The following is a 14,284-nucleotide window of genomic DNA, read 5'->3' as shown; positions in this document are numbered from 1 at the left end:
AGGCCGGGGCCTATCAACACCACAACCCACTTTTAGGTTGAAATTCTGACAAACAAACCAGGAGTTATGTTTTATAATGTCTGAAGAGGAATTTAATGCCATAAAAACTGATCTGTGTAACAACTACACAGTTTGCCTATAAGTTTACATTCAACTGCATTGGATGAACAACCAATTGGAAATATACTTCAAACACCACAGTGAGATGTAGTTTTGTGTTTATGAGATACCAAATGTACCTTCTCCATGACACCTCTTTCAATGATTTCTCAAGGGATACATCACGTTCTGCACCAAAAGATCAAGACATCTCATGTCACACTCACCAACTAGGCATACATGTTAACAGCACTTGAATATATCCCATTGGCCCAGTTATTTTTTGAGTGATTAAAATTGTGGATGTTGTGTTGAAATTCTAGAGCTGAATAGCAGTAAAGCAACTAGGCATAACATTCTTAGTAATTCAAGCTGATTGTTGGTTCCAAATAATTAAAATGAATCATTCTTATTTCTATGCTTGGGTCATCTCAAGTTTATTCTAGTGTTCCCATTAGTTGTTCCCAAGAGCAATAAAGGTAGCATATAGTGCTCAACACACCCCTGCACAACAACATGCCTTAATTCCATCTCTTGAATTCCAAGTGCAAACGTAAATGTATTATTTCAATTGAATAATAAAATGCTAGCATTGCATGTTCTCAAAACAACTAAAACTGCAGGCGGTTCATGGAAAAATAATGATCAGCTATTCTTTAATTGATGTATCTTCCCTTATCATCTATCAACATGAACTATGTACACACACACATAATATATATATATATATATATATATATATATATATATATATATATATATATATATATATACAGTCGTGGCCAAAAGTTCTGAGAATGACACAAATATAAATTTTCAAAGTCTGCTGCCTCAGGTGTATGATGGCAATTTGCATATACTCCAGAATGTTATGAAGAGTGATCAGACGAATTGCAATTAATTGCAAAGTCCCTCTTTGCCATGCAAATTAACTGAATCCTCAAAACCATTTCCACTGCATTTCAGCCCTGCCACAAAAGGACCAGCTGACATCATGTCAGTGATTCTCTTGTTAACACAGGTGTGAGTGTTGACGAGGACAAGGCTGGAGATCCCTCTGTCATACTGATTGAGTTTGAATAACAGACTGGAAGCTTCAAAAGGATGGTGGTGCTTGGAATCATTGTTCTTCCTCTGTCAACCACGGTTACCTGCAAGGAAACACGTGCCATCATCATTGCTTTACACAAAAAGGGCTTCACAGGCAAGGATATTGCTGCCAGTAAGATTGCACCTGAATCAACCATTTATCGGATCATCAAGAACTTCAAGGAGAGTGGTTCAATTGTTGTGAAGAAGGCTTCAGGGTGCCCAAGAAAGTCCAGCAAGCGCCAGGACCGTCTCGTAAAGTTGATTCAGCTGCGGGATCGGGGCACCACCAGTACAGTTTGCTCAGGAATGGCAGCAGGCAGGTGTGAGTGCATCTGCACGCACAGTGAGGTGAAGACCTTTTGGAGGATGGCCTGGTGTCAAGAATGCAGCAAAGAAGCCACTTCTCTCCAGGAAAAACATCAGGGACTGATATTCTGCAAAAGGTACAGGGATTGGACTGCTGAGGACTGGGGTAAAGTCATTTTCTCTGATGAATCCCCTTTCCGATTGTTTGGGGCATCCAGAAAAAAGCTTGTCCGGAGAAGACAAGGTGAGCGCTACCATCAGTTCTGTGTCATGCCAACAGTAAAGCATCCTGAGACCATTCATGAGTGGGGTTGCTTCTCAGCCAAGGGAGTGGGCTCACTCACAATTTTGCCTAAGAACACAGCCATGAATAAAGAATGATACCAACACATCCTCCAAGAGCAACTTCTCCCACCCATTCAGGAACAGTTTGGTGACGAGCAATGCCTTTTCCAGCATGATGGAGCACCTTGCCATAAGGCAAAAGTGATAACTAAGGGGCTCGGGGAACAAAACATCGATATTTTGGGTCCATGGCCAGGAAACTCCCCAGGCCTTAATCCCATTGAGAACTTGTGGTCAATCCTCAAGAGGTGGGTGGACAAACAAAAACCCACAAATTCTGACAAACTCCAAGCATTGATTATGCAAGAATGGGCAGCCAACAGTCAGGATGTGGCCCAGAAGTTAATTGACAGCATGCCAGGGCGGATTGCAGAGGTCGTGAAAAAGAAGGGTCAACACTACAAATAGACTATTTGCATCAACTTCATGTAATTGTCAATAAAAGCCTTTGACACTTATGAAATGCTTGCAAATATACTTCAGTATTCCATAGTAACATCTGACAAAAATATCTAGACACTGAGGCAGAAGACTTGGTGAGAATTAATATTTGTGTCATTCTCAAAACTTTTAGCCACGACTGTACAGTGCCTTCTGAAAGTATTCAGACCCCTTGACTTTTTTTCACATTTTGTTACATTACAGCCTTATTCTAAAATGTATTGAATAAACTCAGCAAAAAAAGAAACGTCCTCTCACTGTCAACTGCGTTTATTTTCAGCAAACTTAACATGTGTAAATATTTGTATGAACATAAGATTCAACAACTGAGACATAAACTGAACGAGTTCCACAGACATGTGACTAACAGAAATTGAATAATGTGTCCCTGAACAAAGGGGGGGGGGGGTCAAAATCAAAAGTAACAGTCAGTATCTGGTGTGGTCACCAGCTGCATTAAGTACTGCAGGGCATCTCCTCAAGGACTGCACCAGATTTGCCCTGGCCACATCTGCAGTCCTCATGCATCCTTGCAGCATGCCTAAGGCACGTTCACGCAGATGAGCAGGGACCCTGGTCATTTTTCATTTGGGGTTTTTCAGAGTCAGTAGAAAGGCCTCTTTAGTGTCCTAAGTTTTCATAACTGTGACCTTAACTGCCTAAGCTGTTAGTGTCTTTACGACCGTTACACAGGAGCATGTTCATTAATTGTTTATGGGTCATTGAACAAGCATTGAACAAAACTTCACAAGATCTGTGAAGTTATTTGGATTTTTACAAATGATCTTTGAAAGAAAGGGTCCTGAAAAAGGAACACTTATTTTTTTCTGAGTTTAAATCAATTTCTTCACAATACCCCACAAAGCGAAAACTCATTTTTTTTGCACATTTATAAAAATAAAAATAAAAACTGAAGTATGTTCGATCGGGATAAGTATTCAGACTCGAAAATAGAACTCAGGTGCATCCTGTTTCCATTGATCATCTAATTTTTTACCCCCCAATTTTGTGGTATCCAATTGGTAGTAGTTACAGTCTTATCTCATCGCTGCAACTCCCGTACGGACTCGGGTGAGGCGAAGGTCGAGAGCCATGCGTCCCCCGAAACGCAACCCAACCAAGCCGCACTGCTTCTTGACACAATGCCTATCCAACCCGGAAGCCAGCCGCACCAATGTGTCGGAAGAAACACCGTACACCTGGCGACCTGGTCAGCGTGAGCTGTGCGCGGCCCGCCACAGGAGTTCCTAGTGCGCGATAAGGATATCCCTGCCAGCCAAACCATCCCTAACCCGGACGACGCTGGGCCAATTGTGCGCCGCCCCATGGGTGACAGAGCCTGGGCTCGAACCCAGGGTCTCTGGTGGCACAGCTTGCACTGCCTTAAGACCACTGCACCACCCGGAAGGCCCCTTGTTTCTACAACTTGATTGGAGTCCACCTGTGGTAAATTCAATTGATTGGACATGATTTGAAAAGGCACACCCCTGTCTATATAAGGTCCCACAGTTGACTGTGCATATCAGAGTAAAAAGCAAGCCATGAGGTTGAAGGAATTGTCCATAGAGCTCCGAGGCAGAATTGTCGAGGAACAGATCTGGGGAACGGTACCAAAAAATGTCTACAGCATTTACAGTCCCCAAGAACACAGTGGCCTCCATCATTCTTAAATGGAAGAGGTTTGGAACCACCAAGAGTCTTTCTAGACCTCGCCGCCCAGCCAAACTGAACAAACATGGAAGAACGGCCTTCGTCAGACAGGTGACCAAGAACTCGATGGTCACCGACAGAGCTCTAGAGTTCCTCTGTGGAGATGGGAGAACCTTCCAGAAGGACAACCATCTCTGCAGCACTGCACCAACTAGGCCTTTATGGTAGTGGCCAGACAGAAGCCACTCTTCAGTAAAAGGCACGACAGCCCACTTGGAGTTTGCCAAGACTCTCAGACCATGAGAAACAAGATTCTCTGGTCTGGTGAAACCAAGATTGAACTCTTTGACCTGAATGCAAAGCGTCACGGCTGGAGGAAACCTGGCATGGTGGTGGCAGCATGGTAGTGGCAGCATCTTGCTGTGTGGATGTTTTTCAGTGACAGAGACTGGGAGACTAGTCAGGATCGAGGCAAAGATGAACGGAGCAAAGTACTGAGAGATCCTTGATGAAAACTTGCTCCAGAGCGCTCAGGACCTCAGACTGGGGCGAAGGTTCACCTTCCAACAAGACAACAACCCTAAACACACAGTGAAGACAATACAGGAGAGGCTTCAGGACAAGTCTCTGAAAGTCCTTGAGTTGCTCAGCCAGAGCCCGGACTTGAACCCGATCGAACATCTCTGGAGAGACCTGAAAATAGCTGTGCAGCAACGCTCCCCATCAAACCTGATAGAGCTTGAGAGGATCTGCAGAGAAGAATGGGAGAAACTCCCCAAATACAGATGTGGCAAGCTTGTAGCGTCATACCCAAGACGACACGAGGTTGTAATCACTACCAAAGGTGATTCAACAAAGTACTGAGTAAAAGTTCTGAATACTTATGTAAATGTGATATTTCCGTTTTTTTTTAAAATCTTCATAAATTTCTAAAAGACAGTTTTTGCTTTGTCATTATAGGTATTGTGTGTAGATTGAGGAGATAAAAAAACTAATCAATTTTAGAATGTGGAAAAAGTCAAGGGGTCTGAATACTTTCCGAAGGCACTGTATATGGTAAAAAATTCACAAATCAAGTCTTATTTTAGAGATGTATTTCGATAAAATATCCCGCACTGCATTCAATCATTCACTAAAGTCCAAAAAGTTAAGAACAAATTCTTATTTTCAATGACGGCCTAGGAACAGTGGGTTAACTGCCTGTTCAGGGGCAGAACGACAGATTTGTCCCTTGTCAGCTCGGGGGTATGAACTTGCAACCTTCCGGTTACTAGGCCAACGCTCTGACCACTAGGCTACCCTGCCGTTATGCTGGGCCTTCCAATAGAATACAGTTCCACATCAAGTAGTTCAGCACTTGTACAGCACACTTAACTTGGGCCAATCATTTAGGTTTCATGAGAAATATGAAAAGTAGCATAAATAACTTCAAACCAGTAAGTAGCATGAACCTTGAACCCAAAAGAATCAACAGGCATTATCCGCAATCACTACAAACCAGCAAAAATAAATTCACAAATTTCCACCAATAAACTGAGTTATTTTCAGAACAGTGCTTCACTTGAAATGGCATTAATCTAAATTACATTTTAAACAATCTTTAAATTCTTATACAATTTTCCAAAAACAAATCCAAACTAAAAAAAGTTTTTTCACAAGGTTTTTCAACAACAAATGTTGATTTTTGTTACTTATCATAAGGGCACGCATCTCCTTCCTTCAAGAATTAAGACAGCAAACCTTCATATAGGGAGCAACGTTCCAGAAAAGAAACTTAATTTGGAATATTTCACTGTTGTTTTAAAGCAATGTGTTGGTAAAGCAAGTATGTTGGTAAAGCAATAAATGTGATGGTAGGTTATCATGTTTGAGGGCTAATGCCTTTACAGTGTGCACTTTGCTGAAGCGGATGTTTGCGGTCATTACAATGCTGGTGTGGGATAGGCTCTTAACTCAAGCTCTTCAACTCCCTCTTGTCTTAATGGCCCAGTGCAGTCCAACATTTTCCCGTTTTATATACAATCCCACACTATGAGGTTGGAATAATCTTGTGAAATTGTGAAAATGATAATGCCCCTTTAGTGTATGAGCTGTTTGAAAAGACCACCTAAAACTTCAGAGTGATTTGGTGGGATGGTGTTTTGGCCTGCCTGGTGAAATCACCAGGTGGTAAATTAGTTAATAGACCAATAAGGAAGAGTTCCATATCTCTCTGCCAATAACAGATAGTTTTCCGTTTTCCCCACTCCAACAGTCCTTGCAAAAATATTGCTTGAGAAATTCCTAAGAAGCGATTTTTGTTTTTTGTTGACCATTTTAATTGAAAACAATCACAGTAGCTAGGTTTCCATGACTTGTTGCAGATAAAGGTCAGTGAGTGATGTAGTGCACAAAACATTTACTTTGTTGCTTATGTTTTCATGTACCGAATAAAAATTCAAAACGTTCAATGTGTTTCCATCGCATTTTCAACTCTACAGATTGTGACAAAACTAACTGTTGCTTTAAATAGCAAACGTGCCTACTCTGGTCTTGGTATGTGCGCGCTAGCCAACATCTCGCAGATGCAGTGCAGGTAGGATCTGCGTGTCGGTTAGTCTACATGATGTGCTTATTATGAATAAGAGAGAGAATCTTTTTATTTGTCAAACGGCAGTCAAGCATCGATCATCATGTCACCAGAATAAGACCCTCTACATTTATTGGAAAGGAAGGTCAAGCTCATCACTGTGCACTTTCACCACCCTGTGAAGTTCATCGTAACTTATTTCATCCATAGACTGATTAACTGCATCATTTATCCCGAGTTGTAGCGGGAGGAGTCGAGGACCACACACCATGTCATCGCATGACTCTAAATTTACTTTGAGATGATGGTTATTATATCAATATTTACAAATAAAGGCGTTTCCACCTCCATTTCTGGCATAATTAATTTTACCGACACAAAAAGATCCCACCATGTCGAAAGAACAAATTATCTGTGGCATTTACAAAATTGTACCGGAAACCTCCTATTTCCACCACAACGATTGTGATTATTTTTTTTTTTTAATGCAGTATGACTTTACTCACATAAAAACTGTGAATGGAAACATGGTTAGTAAGGTATTGTTAACTAGAAATCGTTAACTAGAAATGATTTGATATTCAGATAAAAACAGCTGCATTGGACCTTTAAGACATGGAGGACATGTACATGGATGTATTTCACACACAGGAAGCAGCGTTGCTCCTTGGGTCTCGGTGCATGTTTCTGTATAATAGCATTAGACTGTCACCAGAGGCAGAAACAGTCAACCTCTTGTCAATCATGCAGTAAAAGACAACAAAACACAATGAATACCAAAGCTTGGATACAACCTGAAGCATTCCCACACTAATGCCAACCAGATAGAGGGGTGAATGATCATGACTGAGAAAAGTATAGGACCAGGCCCTTTTCCCATCAGGAATGATCCATTGGCTCCAGGGCATTGGTATGCTCTGCATCCTGGCTATCCATTTCCTCCAGCTCCTCTGACACTGCATCCTTTCCATCAGGCTTGTTCCCTGCCTCCACTGATGTGCCATGAGCACCAGTAGTAGATACGTCCATAGAAGAGGCCTCCTTTACGCCTGCCCCTGGGGCAGATTGGGAAGCACTCATCTTAGCTCCACTTGTCCTCTCCGCAGGGCCCCCAATGCCTGCCCCTGCATTGCTCTGCTCTCTCAGGTGCCTGTCCATGGAGGCCTGGATGGATGAGACCATCTCCTGTAGTTTTTTCCTCTGTTCTTCGATCATACTAGGGTCCAGGTGTCGGCTGTCTTTCATGGTGACAAAACCGGGAGCCATGCGCACCAACTCCTTGGTCGCGTCCTCTGAGATGTCAGACAGGTCAGGTCCCTTGGAGGCGCTGGCGCTCAGGTCCACCCCGCTGCTGTGCTGGCGGGTGATGGGCTTGTGTTCAGGGGGAGAGCCGCCTGGGGCGCTGCCCAGGGAGTGGCCCTTACCCTGGAAGGCGTTGACACTTTGGAGCTGCTCCTTCTTGCGCACCACACCTCCACTCCCGAGCCTCAGCAGGCTGTGAGAGGGGCTTCCCTCACGACTCCTGGAGGCAGCTTCAGAGCGGAGCTGCACCAGGGCCTCCTTGACGAGGTCCTCCACGTCAGGGCCCACGGGAAAGTGTCCTGCTGCATCCACACACAGTTCCAGACGCTCCTCTGCTGCGTTGTAAACAAACGTCTTTCCAGTCAGGTGTGGGAGGGTGCAGTGCTTGCCATCCATCAGGCCTGCAGATGAGACAAGAGCCACAATAGATGGTCATAAACACAGATCAGTACATATTAGATGCAAAGTTGAATATACCGTAGCTGTCATTTAAGTTACACAAATTGCTAAGAGGATAAAGCCTATAACAGAAAACATGACTACATACCCATATCTTTCTTCACAATGTTGTAGAAAACTCCACCTTGGTGGAATAAGTGAGGCAGTTTTTTGGCATATGACCAGACATCTTCTCCTGAATATGAATAAAACATACAGCAATTAGCATATGAAACATGAAAATAAATGAATAAAATTAAATTACTCAGAGAAATGTGTGCTTTTGATCAAAATTCTAATTCTGTAGTAAAAATAGTAGGGCTGTGAATTGCCGATACGATATGTATTACGATTCTTATGTATTGAGATTCGACAAGAGACAGACATGAGAAAACGAGTTTTGGTAATGGAAATAAAAGGCTGAAAACAAATTGTCTCCCTATTTAAAAAGAAGATGGAGAACAAGGTATGAAGGAAATACTGGAGTTTAGGTGAAGGTACAGCCAACTAGCGCAAATAAGCTAGCGATTTTCCCCCTTGATCACAAAAAAAATGGGTTGGGCGGGGTGGATATCAAATCTAGCAACTTCTCTCTGCCTGAGGCTGCATGCGTTTCAATGAATACCGAATGCCATGTTGGTGATGTAGGCTACACAGCAAGCACTTGGAGTAGATTATAATTATAATTTAAACTGGAAAAAAAGTCATTATCCACAAAGATTGAGCCTTGATCCATCCATGACAAGCCCACCCATTCACTCAATACCTCTGTTAGGCCACTTTGTCATTCATCCTGCTTCTTGTAACCAATCCAAGAACAGCATGCCCTTATGCTGTGTAAAGCTACTGTCTGCGACACCTATATACTACCCTCTCACTCCTATCACATTCAGTTGCTGGCCTTATATTTGCTGAAGGGATGATCTAAGGCATGACGCTTCTAAGACTAGATAACTAATTGCCTGGAACTATTGGCCTAGTCTAAAAAGGTGAATCAACAAACAAGTTCTCCATCTACCAGAAGTCATTTTTGACTTTTTGTAATGACATCACAGCAGTGTTCTGCTTAACTCCTCTGTCACTTACATGTTGCGAGATCGTGTCTTTCTTTTGTAGCAGTAAATAATGACAGCCTAACTATTGACTTGAAAACTAAAACCTTTTCCGCACCCTTCCCTTTTCTTACCCATTAAGGTTGATAAGAGACAGAGGGAGGACATCTCAAGGTCAATGTTGTCCTGCAGCTCTCTGCTAGTATTCATTCTGCTGGAAGTCACTGGATCATCACTCTTCACAGAGAGGAGGGAATGCAGGGTTGAATGGGAACTGGAAGCACTTGGGGCGGATGCCTTGCGGTCCTCTGGACCTCTCAGGATCTCCACAGTCACCCTGTCCCCGTGTTGGAGAGCCACCGGTTCATTCTCTGCTCCATCCTTGGGAGGGAAAAGTTCTTTGGGTGGGAATCCATGTCGGATACATTGCTGGGCTGGAGGCATGGTGAACTCATTAGCAATGCTCCTCTGGAGCTCAGAGAAGGTGGTCTGAGCCTGTAGAGTGAGCATGGCCTGCCGCCCGTCGCTAGTGGTGACACGGATCTTCTTCTCCTTGCTGGAAGTGGGGGAGAAGGAGGATTTGGTGGGTGTGGCTGGGGAGGAGGAATGTTCCTGAGCAGCACTTGGGGAGGGTGGCCTGCCCTGTCCCTTCTGCTCCTGCTTCAGTCGATCCGTCCTCCTCTTCTGGGTCACTAGGGCCTGCTCGCTGATGCTCTGCTGAAGGCTCCGCTCTGCCTTACTCACTGTAAGCTCCTCTTTGTGAATGGTCTTTGATTTCTGCCCAGTTAGTATGATCTTAGTCGGTGGCTGTGTGTCAACAGCCTGCTGGGTTTCCACCACGTCTGTGAGCCTCTGAGCATGCGCCCCGTCAATGGAGACTGGGTTATACTCGTCTGGGTTCTTCTTGGCAGTGTGATGTAAAATGGTGTTTACCACTTTCTGCACTAGGAGCTCACTGCCAAACTCCCCAGGGAAATGCTTGGTGACCAGTTTCATGGCGACATCATACACGTTGCTGTTCAGGTCCACATTAACCTCATACTGGAACCAGTACACAGTCTCCCGCACAACCCGCCCACCCCACTCCAGAGTGATGGGGAAAGCCTCTGGCAGATTGTCGTATTCCTTTCCCTCCCAGTAGTGCTTAAAGCCGCAGCCACATTTGCCCCCCTGGGAACGGGTGTTGGTTCTGTCTCCATCCAGATACACCACAGAGCCGTTGCCATGGATGTGGCGCACGGAGGTGCCGTGGCACCAGTTGCATGTGTTCAAAGAGCTCAGCTTGTAGTCAGGAATGAGGATGTCCCTCTCAGGGTCGTAACAGCAGACAACCTTGTTCAGCGGGAAGCTGTAGTTCTTGTCAGGTCTGAGCTTCCCGTGGGTGGATTTAGCCAGGTTGTAGAGCTTACCACCTGGAGCCAGCCACTCAGGTAGAACATGAAGCTCAGAGAGTGCATTGCAGATCAGACAGCGATGTAGCCGGTTTTCCATGACTGATTTCCTGGCAGCCTCCGTCACCTCTTCGGGTTGGACGCCGATCACACCGGTCCGTCTGTAAACGTACTGATGCACGTCTGCCACCAGGGAGGGGTGGATTCCATGCTTCTCCATGAAGATCTCCTCCATGGCATTGACCAGTCTCATCACATACTTGTCTTGTAAGCTCCTGTCTCCCCCGATGACACAGCTCCCATCTTGTTCCAGCTTTATATACTTCTTGATGAGCTCCTGTGGCACTCCCCATGCCTTGGGGAGAAGCCTCGGTGGCAGCTTGGGGAGAAGGGTGTTCTTTATCCCGACGAGGGGGATGTAGTGGTTACGCCCTGAGCTACTCCAGGCGATGCATATAGGCTTGTTAAACTTCCCGTCTTTTCCTTTGCACTGCTCTTCCGGCACAAGCCCAGGGAGAAAACTTGCAGAGTAATCCCCAGAGCTCCTCATTCCACTCAGTGAATCTAACAAGATTATGGGGCGGTGCAACACATTGGCCAAGCCGAATATGTGAATGTTCCGAAGTCCCAGTGGCACACCCTCCGGTGGGATAAACAGGGGGTCACATTCCTTGATGATGTCCTCCCATTCGGCTGCATCAATAAAATCCTGAAAGAGTGCCTTGTAGCGATCCAAGTTTTGTTTGAAATGTTGTTTCAAATTCTCTCTCAAGGCATGCCAGAACAGTTCTCTGCCTACCAGGGCCCTGGACACAGCATGAACAAGACAATGTCCATCTCCATCCACATGAACAGGAATGAGGCATTCTTTGTTGCTGTTTGCTTTCTTCATCTCCTCCAAAGTGTCGTGAAGGTATATCAGGCTCCCGGATCTGTCCTTGCCATAGCCAACCGTACATACATGCTCCTGTTCAATTAGAAACGCCCTGTCTCCTAGAAGTGAACAGTCGAACATTTCTCCTTGATTCATTTCCCGCAGCAGTTTCGCTTTTCCCGTCTGCTTATCCATTCCATACCTTGTGAGAATAGGAGAAAGGAGCTTGCAATGGTAGTTGGAAAGCCCCATCACTTTCACCAGCTCTGTTCCCTTTTTCGGTGCACCAGTGACACCGAGTAAGGCATTTCTTAACAAATTGTGAAGCACAACGTCTGGATCAGTTACTTCTTCCACATTTAAAAGATTATTCTGTTCGTGGCGTTGGCCACACTCTGTGCATTCAATGCTAATCGAACCGTAAGCAGGGAAGAATAGCCTCGCCTGACATTTCGGGTCTGGGCAGGTACCGGACAAAATACGCTTGTCCTTTTTCTTGGAGCCCTGTAGCAACGACATTCTGGCGAATAAAACTATACTATGTATTGATCCTACAAGACCATTATGGTTTAACCACCAAATAACTGCCTAGCAATCCCGCTTTGACTCAAGTACTAAGCTAGTATTTGCCAGAATAACAACCGATAACAACACGGAAGCGATTGTTTTTTCTCCCCATGAAAGAGCGACTAGCGTTTCGTCAGCAACATTAAAAAAGGTACTTCCGGGTCATGTAATTTCAGCAATTTTCAAAATAAAAGTTCCCCACATAATAGTAGAAATGTTTAATTTATTCATGATAATGAAAAATAATTGTCGAAACATTAACAATGAGTCAATGTTCATAATTAAATGACATTTGCATTAGAAAACTATTCTAGGTGCCGAAGTAAATGTGGGGTTGGGATTACCCAGTAGGGTCTGTTGATGGTGTTATTTCGTGGGGACTGAGGTCTATGCAGCAAAACTTTCTACTCCACCCACTCCAGTATACTCACGAGAGTGCGTAGAACACAAAACAGCCAATCGCCTCCTCAAGCCTCTTCCTTCAAGTAAACGGATGAGACCCAGGACAGCGAGACTTGGTCACGTTTGATTTGATTTGATCAGCACCTTCTCTGAGGCTATGAGGTCAATGAACTCATGTTGAGTCTAAATCATACTTCTACACTGTTGTACTGTCACTTTAACTCTCTGCTGACTGACGAATTCAGGACTATATCTAAATGATGAAACTATACATCAACTAATTTAGCTTTCTCTTTGTTTGCTTCCAATGTGAAATAAACACCATTCCATACCAGACTTGCACTCTTGGCTTTCCCTATAATGTGTGTGCCAAATTCCAACTATTACCAGGTGATTAGGAAATCAAATTATGACTTCAAAGAAACAATGTTAACAATGTGGCCAGTAGATGGGGTGTTACCTGTAAATTACCAACATTATAATTGAATTACAAAACTTCCATCAGTAAGGCTGTTCTGAATGGATCATCTTTTTTCATTCATCTCGCAAACTCATAACTCACATCGCTTTCTCTCACCTTTTATACGATAATTATTATATCTGTCTTTGAGGAGCATTTCAAGCATTTTGGCTAGACAAATAACATTTATTTTTTGAGGCTGTATCCTAGTAAGATCATGCTGCTATAGGTATCATCCAAATTATGCCTATAGCCTATCAACGGTTATCACAGAGTTTAACCGCGCTTTTCTTCAACCTACCCTGGTCACAATTCATCAAAATGTTTTCATCTTGGACTTGTGAGTTCAGGTTTCTGTGGTTGTGTGACATATAATTGCCTCATAAAATAGCTCTGTGCTCACTAGGAAAAGGTAGATTCTAGTGAATAGACTGGACCCTGGTTTTCTGGACACACAATCAATCGTTTTGCCTGTACAGTGTTATATTCGTACCGTAGTGTCCAGTGGCTCCATTTTAAGCTGTTTGACCACAGTAAAAGTCGAGCAACACTTCCTGACCTTGTTCAAACTCACCTGATTTGTATTCTAAGGACTGTAGTGAGTAGACTGGATCCTGGTTTTATAGACACACAATTGATCGTTTTGCCTGTACAGTGTTATATTTGTACCCTATAGTGTCCAGTGGCTCCATTTTAAGCTGTTTGACCGCAGTAAAAGTCCAGCAACACTGGATATGACCTAGATTTTTAAAAATCAAACTGACCTTTTTTGTATAATAGGAACTCTGGTGAGTATGCTGGACGATGGTTTTATGGACATACAATCCATTGTTTTTCCTGTACATTGCAATTTATTTTTGCAATACAACAAAAAATACAGTAAGAACTTTCTTAAACATTACATTTCAAAATTGCATCCTTGAACAATAACACCTGTAAATTAAAATAATGAGTTATTTTCTTAGCTTGTCATTGTATATATATATATATATGTTTTACCAGTAGGCTAATATGTTCTTTACATTAATTTACTTAATCTCCAACCATTTCTCAATGTGCCCCACCTTATAAAATTATTTCTCTTATACAAAGTTGTAATACTCTTTAGCTTTTCCCACCGTGTAGTCAAAAAAATGTCGCATCATTTTAACATTATGCACCTTGAAAAGCTTAAAAAATGATTGATTTTGTGTCATACGCATAGCGTTTTAAGGCAGACTTTTAATTTGAAGGTAAAATCTGAAAACCGGAAGTCTCAATGCTGCTGCCCTGACTCTGTTGAGCGTCTGTGGCGAA

General features: G+C 43.4%; 1 protein-coding gene across 1 annotated transcript; it reads right to left on the bottom strand.

Annotated features, from left to right (window-relative positions):
* Window positions 1-4,846: 4,846 nt before the first annotated feature.
* On the bottom strand, window positions 4,847-12,230 carry LOC124009938 (deubiquitinating protein VCPIP1-like). Its single transcript, XM_046322189.1, has 3 exons — window positions 9,429-12,230; window positions 8,352-8,438; window positions 4,847-8,205 (listed from the first exon to the last, which is right to left on the bottom strand). The coding sequence occupies exons 1-3, from the start codon at window positions 12,076-12,078 to the stop codon at window positions 7,382-7,384; spliced, it is 3,561 nt and encodes a 1,186-aa protein (XP_046178145.1). The 5' UTR covers window positions 12,079-12,230; the 3' UTR covers window positions 4,847-7,381.
* Window positions 12,231-14,284: the final 2,054 nt, after the last annotated feature.

Source organism: Oncorhynchus gorbuscha, linkage group LG22, assembly GCF_021184085.1.
Source record: "Oncorhynchus gorbuscha isolate QuinsamMale2020 ecotype Even-year linkage group LG22, OgorEven_v1.0, whole genome shotgun sequence".
NCBI classification, from domain to species: Eukaryota; Metazoa; Chordata; class Actinopteri; order Salmoniformes; family Salmonidae; genus Oncorhynchus; species Oncorhynchus gorbuscha.
Note: the sequence above shows the minus strand (reverse complement) of the source record. Positions and strands in the feature narration are given on the sequence as shown.

Excerpts from the sequence above, each read along its gene's own strand:
- LOC124009938 (XM_046322189.1), bottom strand. The coding sequence starts at position 12,078 with ATGTCGTTGCTACAGGGCTCCAAGAAAAAGGACAAGCGTATTTTGTCC. Across the intron at positions 8,439-9,428 it reads TCTCTTATCAACCTTAATGG|GAGAAGATGTCTGGTCATAT; the intron begins GTAAGAAAAGGG and ends ATTCATATTCAG. Across the intron at positions 8,206-8,351 it reads CATTGTGAAGAAAGATATGG|GCCTGATGGATGGCAAGCAC; the intron begins GTATGTAGTCAT and ends TCTCATCTGCAG.